General features: G+C 42.4%; 1 protein-coding gene across 1 annotated transcript in view; it reads left to right on the top strand.

Annotated features, from left to right (window-relative positions):
• The first annotated feature begins 8010 nt into the window (after window positions 1-8010).
• The window catches only part of LOC102243994 (uracil phosphoribosyltransferase homolog), a 22661-nt gene continuing 18227 nt past the window's right edge, over window positions 8011-12444 (top strand). The window contains exons 1-3 of the mRNA XM_014536262.1: window positions 8011-8052; window positions 8182-8267; window positions 11710-11784. Coding sequence (XP_014391748.1) covers window positions 8011-8052; window positions 8182-8267; window positions 11710-11784 — 203 coding nt within the window. The remainder of the gene's footprint in view (window positions 8053-8181; window positions 8268-11709; window positions 11785-12444) is intronic.

Here is a 12444-nt window from a genome sequence, read left to right as displayed (position 1 = left end):
GCACAGCTTGGGTGGGGCGGGGTCTCAGGGAATCAACAGGGCGGAGCAAACAGCTATGGCTGATCCTCAGCCCTGCCCTAAGAGGCCCTGGGTCTCAGTGTCTTGCAGTAATCGCTGCAAGCACCTCTGAGAGAAGGCCGCCCTCAAGTTTCATCCAATGCCAGACAGTCCAGTTTCTCCCCGTATGAGTCTGGGTCCCCAGAGACTTGCCCGGAACTGGAGTTCAGAGCAGTCGGGAGCTTGTGACTCCCTCCCAATTGAAAAAGACAACCGCGTCCTCAGTTGCCAGCCCTTTCTGCATGCGCCTCCATACCTCTTCACTTAATTCCGCACCTCCTCTCAGTCTCAGTGTGCTTTTTTCTTTCCTTCTAGTTGTAGAATTTCCACTCAGCCAGCCTTCCTGTGTTTCTGGATGATGTCCGTTTTGTCTTTATTTGTATTTTTGAAGTGGTTGTGCGAGGAAGCAATTTCAGGTGTTTATCTATGCCGCCATCTTGGTTTCTCCTCTAGGCTTGATGTTTTCTTTGCTGATTTTTCTTTTATAGGATTTATCCAGTGGTATCAGTGAGGTATTAAAGTCGTGTACTATGAATGTATTGCTGTCGATCTCTCCCTTGATATCTTCCGGAAGTTGTTTTATGTATTTGGGTGCTCCTGTATTGGGTGCATTTATACCAGAGTTATATCTTCTTGTTGAATTGCTGCTTTTAGTATTATGTCGTGGCCTTCCTTATCTCTTGTTATGGCCTTTACTTTGAGGTCTATTTTGTCAGATATAAGTATCGCAACCCCAGCTTTTTTCTCATTTCCATTTGCCTGAAAATTATTTTTCCATCCCTTCACTATCAGTCTAAGTCAGGGGTGGGCAAACTTTTTGACTCGAGGGCCACAATGGGTTCTTAAACTGGACCGGAGGGCCGGAACAAAAGCATGGATGGAGTGTTTGTGTGAACTAATATAAATTCAAAGTAAACATCATTAGAAAAAAGTATTGGTACTTCTGTTTGTTTTTGTTTGTTTCTATTTGCATGGAATTTTTTTTTCCATTCCTTCACTTTCATCCTGTGTGAGTCTTTTGTTCTGAGGTGGGTCTCTTGTAGACAGTATACGGTATATATGGGTCATGTTTTGTTATCCATTCAGCTACCCTATGTCTTTTGATTGGAGCATTTAATCCATTTACATTTAATGTTATAATTGATGAGTACTTGTTTTTCATCATTTTTATTCTTAATGTTTGTGTTTCTTGCCTTTGTGTTTCTTCTTTTTATAGCAGTCCCTTTAGCATTTCTTGCGTTGCTCGCTTGGTGGTAATGACCTCTCTTAGCCCGTTTTTTGACTGTGAAACTCCTGATTCCACCTTCAATTTTGAATGATAACCTTGCTGGGTATAGTATTCTTGGATTCAGTCCCTTGCTTTGCATCACTTTGTATATTTCATTCCATTCCATTCTGGCCTGGTGTGTTTCTTTTGAGAAATTTGTTGATAGTCTGATGGGAGATTCCTTGTAGGTAACTTTCTGTCTCTCTCTGGTAGCCTTTAAAGTTCTTACTTTCTTGTTAATGTTTGCCAATTTAATTATTATGTGTGTTGGTTTTGGTCTTTTTGGATTCATCTTCTTTGGGACTCTATGTGCTTCTTGGACTTGCGTAGTTATTTTCTTGCCAATATCAGGGAGGGTTTCTCTCATTATTTCTTCAAACAGGTTTTCTATTCCTTGCTTCTCTTCCTCTCCTTCTGGTACTCCCTGTTATGTGGATGTTGTTTTGTTTTGTGTTGTCCCAAAGCTTCCTTAGGCTCTCCTCTTGCTTTTTAAGTTTTCTTTCCAGTTGCTGCTGTGTTTTTGTGTTTTTTCCTACCTTGTCTTCTAATTCGCTGATGCTGTCCTCAGCCTCTTCTCGTATACTGTTTAATCCTTCCCTTATGTTCTTTATTGCAACTATGTCATTCTTCATTTTCTCTTGTTTTTTTTCATGTTGGTGACATTCTCATTCAGCTCCTTATAATTCTCATTGAGTTGTGTGTATTGTCATCCAGTCGTTTGAGCATCCTTATGTCCATTACTCTGAATTCTTTTTCTGATATGTTACTTGCCTCCATTCCATTTAACTCCCTTTTTGGTGATCCTCTTTTTCTTTCCTTTGGGGATTGCTTTTTTGTCTCCCCATGTTTTGCTATAACCTTTTAATTGTTTCTGTGTCCTAGATCCAACTGCTTTCCTACCCAGGTTCTTTTAGTGGTGGTGCTACAGGTATGATCTCTCAGGTCTCCTGGGCTTGGTAATCTAGCGGAGCTCCCTACTTGAGTTAGCTGTGTTCTCTTGATGTATTTGGGTTTTGAATGTTAGTTTCTTATTCATGGATTAAGTCTTATCATGGGTTAGCAATGTGACTCACCCCCAGCTTCATTGTGCAAGCTGTTTTTGATGTGATTGTGGTTCTGGTTCTTGTGGAAAAGGTTGTCTGAGGTCTCACTGGTATATGTTCACTGTAGATTCCCTGAGTCCACGGCTTGGGAGGAAGCAGTCTCGGGGCCTGAGGCTCAGGAACTGTGATTTTAGTTGGTGTGGTGTGACTCTTTCTGGATTAGTGTCACTCTGCAACTTACTAGTAGGGGAATGGAGCATGTTTCAGTAGGGGGCAGGTGTCACATAGTCTGTAGTTGAGGCAGTGGGACTCTGGCCAAGGTGATTTCCCTCTCTAAATCACAAAGGCATTCAGGATCCAGAAGCAGGCTGTCCAGAGGTAGGTAGCTGGGAGGGGGATGTCGTGGGTCCTACTGAGGGAGCCGTGAGCCCTTGGTTGGAGAGGCACACGCCAGTGGCAGCACACAGACGCCCAGGAGTCGTCTGCAAGGGGTGTGTGTTTGTGTGGCCCACACGCTAGATAGGAGTGATTGTGTTGTGTCACCGGCCCTGTGGAGGGAGAATTCCCAGTTTCTGCTTTGGGGGATGTGTGCCCTTCCTTGGAGTTTGATGCCAAGTGGCTGCTTACAGAGGTGCCCAGGAGCCGTCTGCTGGGGCAGTGGGATCCGGGGCCCCTGTGCTGGAGAGGCGCTACTGCGGGGACTGGATGTCAGCTGCCCCGGTTGTGCCCTGCAGAGGCTCAGAGAAGCACCCAGGGGCCGCCTGCCGGGGGAGCAGGTTCAGGGGACTTGCATGCTGGATTGGTGCAACTGCAGTGAGCGGAGGTCGGCAGCTGAGGAGGAGGAAGTCTTAGTTTCTGTGGCCGGGGCCTTGAGCTCTTGGTTGGATACAAGTGTGCCTAGTGGCTGCTCAAGAGGCACCCAGGAGTTGCCTGCTTGGGCGGTGGCCTCAGGGAGCCTGCGTGCTGAAACCATGTGCCCGGAGTGTCTGTGGGTAGGTAACCGGGAAGGGGGAAGTCCAAATTTCTACTGTCGGGTCCGTGCGCCCTTGTTTGGATATGAGCACGCCTAGCTGGGGCTCCAGGAGCCACCCTAGAGCCGCCTGTAGGGGCAGTGGGCTCAGTAGGCTTGCATGCTGGAAAGTCGCAACTGCAGTGTACAGAATTCAGCAGCCAAGGAGGGAGTTTTCCCAATTTTGCTGCCTTGCGCCCTTGGTTGAAATTGCGCGTGCTCAGCGGGGGCTCACAGAGGCACCCTGGAGCCATCTATCGGGATGGTGGAGCTCAGGAGGCCTGCATGCTGGAAAAGTGTGACTGTGGTGTCCAGAGTGTTGCCGCTGTTGGGTGGGAAGACTCAGTTTTTGTAGCTGCATCCCTGGTTGTATACAAGTGTGTCCAGTGGTGGCGCACAGGGGCACCCATAGTACGTTTGCTAGCACGGCCCACTGATGCACTCTGAAGGGCCCTGGTGCTGAAGCCGCAAGCCCGTAGTGTGTGTGGGCTGGTATCCAGGAAGAGGGAGTTCAGAATTTCTACTGCAGTGCAGTGCGTCCCTGATTGTATAAGAGCATGCCCAGTGGGGCCTCACAGCGGCACCCAAATGCGACCTGTGGAGCGATGGGCTCAGGAGGCCTGCACTCTGGAAAAGCACGACTGTGGCAGTGCATTTGCCAGCGTGGCACACTGACACACTGTGAGGGGCCCTGTTGCTGAAGTCGGACAACTGAGATGTCTGTGGGCATGTATCCAGGAAGAGAGAATTCAGAATTTCTACTGCCAGGGCAGTGTGCCCCTGTTTGTATAAGAGCACACCCATCCCTAACTGGTTTGGATCAGTGGACAGAGCATTGGCCTGCAGACTGAAGGGTCCCAGGTTCAATTCTGGTCAAGGGCATGTATCTTGGTTGCAGGCACATCCCCAGTAGTGGGTGTGCACGAGTCAGCTGATCGATGTTTCTCTCTCATTGATGTTTCTAACTCTCCCTCTCCCTTCCTCTCTGTAAAAAAATCAATAAAATTTTAAAAAAGAGCACACTCAGCAGGGGCTCACAGTGGAACCCAAGAACTGCCTGTGGAGCAGTGGGCTCAGGAGGCCTGTGCACTGTAAATACATTACTGGGGTGTACAGAGATCTGCTGCTGGGGAGGGGGGAATTCGCACTTACTGCTGTGGGAGCCGTGCGCCCTTGGAGGTGGAGGTCCTAGGGTCTGCAGGTCTGCGGGTGGGGCAGCAAGATTTTGGCTGGAGTGGCTACAGGGTCACAGGCAATGTCCAAGGCCTGTCTGAGTGGTGGTGCTAATGAATTCCTAGAAGAGGCCACTCTCCCCTTCTAGATGGTGTGGGCTCCGTGCCCGAGCCCCACAGCCCACAGTTTGTCCACAGCGGGGTTAGGTGCTCCCTGTCCAGAAGAGTCTGGTCTGTCAGCCCCTGCTACTCCTGCAGGATTTAACTGTCCCTTACTCACACACACACCACACACATTGACACACTCTCCTTTCACCCCCTCACTCACATCCTCTCCCTCACCTCCATCCTGCCAGCCGAGATCTTGCTTATATCTCTCTTCATTTCTTGATGAGTCTGGCTAACGTTTCATCAATTTTGTGTATCCTTTCAAAGAACCAGCTCTTGATTTCATTGATTTTTTTGTATTGTTTTCTTAGTCTCTGTCATTTATTTCTGCTTTACTCTTTATTATTTCCGTCCTTCTACTTAATCTGGACTTTTCTTGTTGTTTTCCTTCTAGTTTTTGAAGTTGTAGTGTTAAATAGTTTATTTTTCTTGTTTTTTGAAGTAGGTCTATAGAACTATGACCTTTTCTCTCAGGACTGCTTTTGCTGTGTCCCAGAGATTTGGGTTGTGTGTTCATTTTCATTTGTTTCCAGGAAGTTTTTGATTTCTTTCTTGGTCTCATTGGTAACTCATTCATTGTTTAATAATATATTACTTGGCCTCCATGTGTTTGAATGTTTTTGGGTGTTTTTACTGTAGTTGATTTGTAATTTCATTCCACCATGATGTGAGAAGGTGCTCGATATGATTTCAATCTTCTTGAATTTGTAGAGACTTGTTTTGTGTCTTAACATGTGATCTGTCTTCATGAATGATCCTTGTGCACTTGAGAAGAATATATATTCTGCAGCTTTGGGGTGAAACGTTCAATAAATGTCCATTAAATTAATCTGATCCAGTGTGTCCTTAGAGTCACTGTTTCCTTGTTAAGGTTTTGTCTGGAAGATCTATCCAGTGAAGTTATTAGCAGGGTGTTAAAGTCCCGTACCATGACAGTATTGTTTTCAATCTCTCCCTTAAGTCCTCTAGAAGCTTATATATAAGCTTATATAGGTGATCCTATATTGGGTGCATATATGTTTTCCATGATTATATCCTGTTTTTGGATTGATCCCTTTAGTATTATGTAGTGACCTTTGTTGTCTCTTTTCATGGCCTTCATTTTGAATTCTGTTTTTTCGGATATGATTATTGCTACTCCAGCTTTTTTTTTCTTTTCCATTTGTATGGAAAAAAATTTTCCATCTCTTCATTCTCATCCTTTGTGTGTCTTTTGTTCTCAGTTTCGTCTCATTTAGACAGCAATTCATTGGGTCATGTTTTTGTATCCATTCAGCTATCTTATCCCTTTTGACTGGAGCATTTAATCCTTTTTCATTTAAGGTTATTATTGATCAGTCCTTATTTATTGCCATTTTGATTCTGTATGCATAGGTTTCTCTCTCTGTTTCTTCTTCTCATTACAGCAGTCCCTTTAGCATTTCTTGTAAAGCTGGTTTGGTGGTGATGTACTTCTTTAGCTTTTTTCCTTTTTTTTTTTTTTTTTTTTGTCTGAGAAACTCTTTATTTGACCATCTATTTTGAATGATAGCCTTGCTGGATATAGTAATCTTAGTTTCAGATCCTTCCTTTCCATTTCCTTGAGTACATCATGCCATTCCTTTCTGGCCTGTAGAGTTTCTAATGAAAAATCAGATGTCAGCCTTATGAGAGCTGCTTTGTAGGTAACAGTTTGCTTTTCTCTTGCTTACATTAGGATTCTGTCTTTGTCTTTAATTTTTGTCATTTTAATCATGGGTGGGCCTGTTTGGGTTCTTCTTGCTTGGGGTTCTCTGTTCCTCCTGAGCTTGTGTGACTTTTTCCTTTACTAGGTTAAGGAAATTTTCTGCCATTATTTCTTCAAACACATTCTCTATCCCTTACTCACTTTCTGCCTCTTTTGGCACATCTGCTATTCGAATATTGTTACGTTTCACATTGTCTCACAGCTCCCTTAAGCTGTCCTCTTGTTTTTTAAATGACTTTTCCTTTTTGGTTCTCTGATTGAGTTATTTTTTTTCTACCCTGTCTTCTAATTAACTGATTCTATCCTCAGCTTCCCCTAATCTGCTGTGTATTACTTCCAGTGTGTTCTTTATTTGTGCTATGTCATTCTTTATTTGTTTTCATAGTCACTATATCTTTTCTTATGCTGTTGAGCATCTTTACCATCATTATTATGAACTCTGTTTCAGATAAATTTCTTATCTCCATTTCATTTATCTGTTCTTCTTGAGATTTCTTTTATTTCATTTGGGTGTTGTTTCTTTTTCTCCTCATTTTGGCTGCCTGTTTGGGTTTGTGACTGTGTATTAGGTAGACCTCCTACGCTTCTCAAGCTTCTCAATCTCTAACGCACGGCAGTGTCAAGCTCTATTTCAGACTAATTAGATCAGGCAATGACTCCAAGTTCCAGAGACTGCCTCTGTCTATATAGACTGATAGGATTCCATCTTGAATTGCCCCCAGGCAATCATCCACAGGTGTGGCAAGGGTTTGTTTTTTTTTTCCAACAGGGTGTAGTAATTGCTTCTGCCTGGAGGTTAATTGTTATTCTCAGTCTTTTAATGGGTGTCATTAACTCCGCACCATGGGGCAAGGTGTTTTCTAATAGGGTGGGTCAACTGTCTTCCCCCCCAGGCAAGGCCGCCTGTATAGCAAATATGACCTCTGCAGCATGAGGGAATGACTCAACATAGAAAACCAGAGTGTCTGCCTTATGAGCTCTAACCCCAGAGCCCCCAATCCTGGCTTCTGCTCATGCAGCTCCAGTCCACTCTGCCCTCCCTCTGCCAGAGCACAAGTTTGGGTACCCTTCTCAGTTCTGGTGCTTTCTGCTCTGGGGCCCAGCTTGGGGATTAGACCACAGAGTTCTCAGTGGCAATTTCCCACAGCTGAGATATCTCTCTGGAACTTCAGATGTTGTCTCTGGGAGCCCGACCAGGCCTTTTGCACCTCCGCCCCTCCTGTCAGTCTCTATGCAGTCTCCACTTTCGGTCCTCGGTTATCAGGTTTCTCTTCAGCGAGTCTTCTGTTGATTATTCGGGAAGTTTTTCTGTATTTTAGTTGTCATTCCAGTTTTGTCCTGGGGGTGTGTCTGTGTAGCATCCACTTACTCCACACCTATTTTATTCCCCTAAAGATAGTATGGTGCAGAGCACACAGCCCAGGAGGGTGCAGGAGTGGAGGGGCTGGGAGAAGTCATCACTTGGAAAAAGTGATGTGTACGCGAGACCTAAGGGGAAAGTAGGAATTAGTAAAGAAAGGTGCTAGGGTGGGGGTGCGGTATGTGTGGGTGGGTTGGAGATGGGGACAATGGAGCTTTTTCCAAGTTCACGGATGAAGAAACCAGAGACAGTAGGAAAAGTTTGAAAATAGTTAAGCCTCCCCACTTTTCTTAGACCACTTGTCCTGAATTACAATTCTTTATTGTTCTCAAATAAACCCATTTTGCTGGAAAAATATCTGGCTGTGTATTTGTTTAAGGTCAACAGTTTCTTCTACCAACTAGGAGATACCTCTACCAGCAGCAGCAGCAGCAGCAGCAGCAGCAGCAGCAGCAATGAGGCCTAGTAAAAAAGATGGGAAAGGATCTTTTACTTGAAATCTTAAATTTTTAATATTATGAAAACATTCCTCTATCATATTTATATATCTTATGGATGATAAGTAAATAACTATTAACTATTTGAAAGCAAGGTCAGTGAGATTCAAGGTTTTTCATATTAGTTTGGGTTTTATATAAGATGTACATGTTTTTAAATAGTGCTGAAGCCTCTCTGGGAATTTTGAAGTCCTTTATAATCTTAGGTAGGGAAAAAGTCAATGAACTACAAAAATGCTGAAGCCTACTACCCCGTTTGCTAGACGTGTGCAAACTTAGGTTTACCAAGTCCACATTAAAATGATGATTTAACTTACAGTGTGATTCTCATTCTTTTATTATTTCATTGTGAAGATCATTTATATTTAAATGGCTGCATTTTGTTTGTACAGATGTGTGACATATTTGTTTGGAGGGAATGTCAAGAAAAGTATATGCTTAGATATGGTTAGGTCTGCATTGTTAAACCTATTTGGCATTTGTACAATTTAAAAGATGCTCAGGTAAACATTAATTAGATTTCCATGCTCTGCATTACCAGTGTCTGGATATACTATTTAAATGTTTGCTATTTGGTTACTTGGATATATTTTAGAATATTCCAGAAATGTGTTAGTATGTTTGTTGCTTTGTAATAGTTTTACCTTAATTTTTATTTGGGGTTTTTATTATATAGTGGTTGGTTAAAATGTCTCTCAAAGCTTTGTTTCTAATATGAGAGATATAAGAAAAGAGTTTTAAGACAAAAGTGAACAGAGCTATGATTTGAAACAAATTGCCTGGGATTAATAAAAATTAGTGTCTAGTTTACAGTAAAACACCTTTATTAACAAATACTTTAGTGCAGTGTTGAGTCTTACTTAGGGGCTCGGAGAAAATGTGTAACTTGATTGATCTAACAAGTAAACATTTGCTTTATGAAACGAGTGTTAAGCAGTGTTAAGGATTTAGATGTGGATATTGAAAACCACTATGTTTTTTTGTAAAAAAAAATGCAACCAACTTATTGTATTCTGGCTGTACTTTAATTTCTAAATTGATTTAAAGTAAACAGTATGGATCTGAATGAAGTCTGTCTAAAACAGCAGGAGATAGGCTAGTAATTACTCTTTGTAGTAGATTATTTGGAGCAGTGAATGCTTTAATTGGAAGTCAAATACCTATAAAGAGATGACAGTTCATATTAGTTCATAGTTCATTTTTAGGAATGTAGAGAAGGTAATTACTATGTGAAAGTTATCAGCTGAGGCTTGTCTTTTGGGGGAAGAGTGTGAATGGTGTTAAAATGTCTGATTCCAAAGTAAAGTTAACAGATTTGGTCAACTTTGATCACTTAACCTAATATAACTTTTCTGTGTAATAAATTTATGTGTAACTGTACAGAAATTAAAAAAACACATTTCAGATGTGTTCCCAAGTTATGTTACTGGATATTTCTTTAAGATCAATCAGACTTTCCTTCCCTATTGAACAACTGTGTTCTGGCTGCCTAGACAAAAACAACGTTGTACAGGTCTAGCAAACAGGACAGTAGGCTTCAATATTTCATTTTTAGTCCACTGACTTTTTCTTTTTTGGTAAGCATGTTGTAAAGATTAAGAACAGAAATGAAAGGTGCTAGTGTATTGGTATGGTTTCATTTGAAAATCACAATACATAACATAAAACCTTTTTTAAGTGGGCTCTCTCTGTATGTAGTAGGTATGTGTGAATAGGGTTTCCTGAGTTTAGGGAATATCTATAATAATAAAAGCATAATATGCTAATTAGACTGGACAGCCAAACAACCTTCCGGATGATGAAGCCACAGCGGTGGGGGCAGAGGCCGAGGCGGTTAGGGGCGATCAGGCAGACAGGCGAGTGATTAGGGGCGATCAGTTTGGCAGGCGAGCAGTTAGAGCTGATCAGGCAGGCAGGTGAGTGGTTAGGGGCGATCAGGCAGGCAGGCGAGCAGTTAGCGGTGATCAGGCAGGCAGGTGAGCAGTTAGGGGTGATCAAAAAGGCAGGCAAATGGTTAGGGGCGATCAGGCAGGCAGGTAGAGGCGGTTAGGGGTGGTCAGGCAGGCAGGTGAGCATTAGGGGCATCAGGCAGGCAGGCAGGGGTAGGGGGGGTGATCAGGCAGGCAGTCAGAGTGGTTAGGGGTGATCAGGCAGGCAGGCAGGCAGGCCAGCAGTTAGGAGACAGCAGTCCTGGATTGTGAGAGGGATGTCCAATTGCTGGCAGTCAGACATCCCTGGAGGGGTCCCGGATTGCAAGAGGGTGCACGCTGGGCTGAGGGACACCCCCCCACCCCCCGTGCATGAATTTCGTGCATGGGGCCTCTAGTTTATATATAAAGAATATAGAACTATATTCTTGCTATCGCTCAGTTATGGTCCATATTTTAGAGAATTAAAGTAACTCAACAGGACAAGAGTTCATCCCTCTTGGCACACAGCAGAGCCAAACACCGAATACCCAGTTTTGCAGTGGTGAAAGTACAGTCATTTTTTTTTTCCAGAATGCTAAGCAAGAAAAATGGAAAGCTGTATTACTTAACACCAGATCTTCCAAATGACTTATCATTTGGGGCTTTTAAGAGCAAAAGTCATGAGTAAGGGGTTCAGGGTCATGGGCTGTGTTGATTGGTCAATTTCTATGCAAGCTTCAGCAATCTGATTTATTCAGCTCCTAGTGGGAACCTGCCCTGGTCTAGTTAACTATGACTGTAGTTGAACAGAAAGAGAGTTATGTAAAACATCTTGGGTTTGATTGTGAGTCAGTTACATTATCTTAAGAACAGAAAGAAAAGAACAAGGCTATATATTTCATGCTTACCAGGCTATATTCTTCTGTCATCTTAAGCAGAGAATACCTTCTTAAAGTTTCTTTACAGTCAGGCCTGCATACTCCAAGACATGACTACATTCCAGTGCAACTATGACTCTTGAGAAGGACTAATTTAATCATTTTAACTAACAGCTATATTCTAATATATTTAGTCTGTTATGATTTGCTGTTTCATTAATATCCATAATATGATAGAACTCTTATTCTAATAAACCTAATGCAAATTGTATCAGGAATATTTCATTAATTTTTCATGTCAGAGAAAGTGAATGCAGGAAAAAATTGCATATGCAAACATATATTACCTCAGTATACTATTAATGGCATATGCATTTGAAAAAAAGTCATGATTAATGGTATATTGAGATGATATATGTTTGCATATGCCATTTTGATGCTGTGTTAGGGAATGTTTTAGGTATGCTTTGTATAGGCAGATGGAGATTTTTAAATACATAAACTGCAACTCAGTCTGTTCAGTTGAGTCATTTAACTTGTATGAGAGAAAGAAGAATAATACTTGATTTTTATGTACAGGAGAAATTGTCTTTTAACATTCCCTTTTTTTACTGGTTAACAGCTTGTGGGTAGGTGCAATATGGGATTATCATTACTTGGATACCTCAGGATATGAAAGGATTGACCAGAAAAAAATGTACAGGAAAATGTCAGAAAGCTCTAGGGAACAAACTATTTGATTGAAAATAGGCAAAAGGAACAAATTATCAATAATTAGAGAAAGAGATCTTAGAAATTCAGTTATGCATTCTTGAAAGCAATGGCAAAATTATAGGATTTATTTGTTTGTACCATTCTCACTCCAAAAAGGATTAGAGATAAAGTAGATAGGTTATTTATCTTGGTAATATGGCAAGGTGGATGGAAGGGGAGAACCTGACTTTCTTACTACAAAGTTTTTCTCTTGTGTGGGTTTGCTGCCATCTTGTTCATCTGATTGTATAACATATTTGGGCAGCTCAGTGGGCGACTACATAATCTTTCCAATTCCTAACTCTAATGTTGATATCAAATAAGTATTCTCAATAGTACTTATCAAATCACTCCATTTACCCTCCTGTATCCTAGTGAAAAATATCTTGCCTTAATAATGTCTGTACATGTAAACTTTTAAGCTTTTATTATGTAACTAGAGGCCCGGTGCACAAAAATTTGTGCACTCGGGGGGAAGGGGGGGGCCCTCAGCCTGGCCTGTGCCCTCTCGCAGTCTGGGACCCCTCGGAGATAACGCCCTCCTGGCTTAGGCCCGCTCCCGGGTGGCAGAGGGCAGGCCCAATCCCTAGGTGCAGCCCCTGGT

This window comes from Myotis brandtii, unplaced genomic scaffold, assembly GCF_000412655.1.
Source record: "Myotis brandtii unplaced genomic scaffold, ASM41265v1 scaffold1581, whole genome shotgun sequence".
In the NCBI taxonomy this organism is placed as follows: domain Eukaryota; kingdom Metazoa; phylum Chordata; class Mammalia; order Chiroptera; family Vespertilionidae; genus Myotis; species Myotis brandtii.
This window is presented reverse-complemented; position numbering and strand designations above follow the sequence as displayed.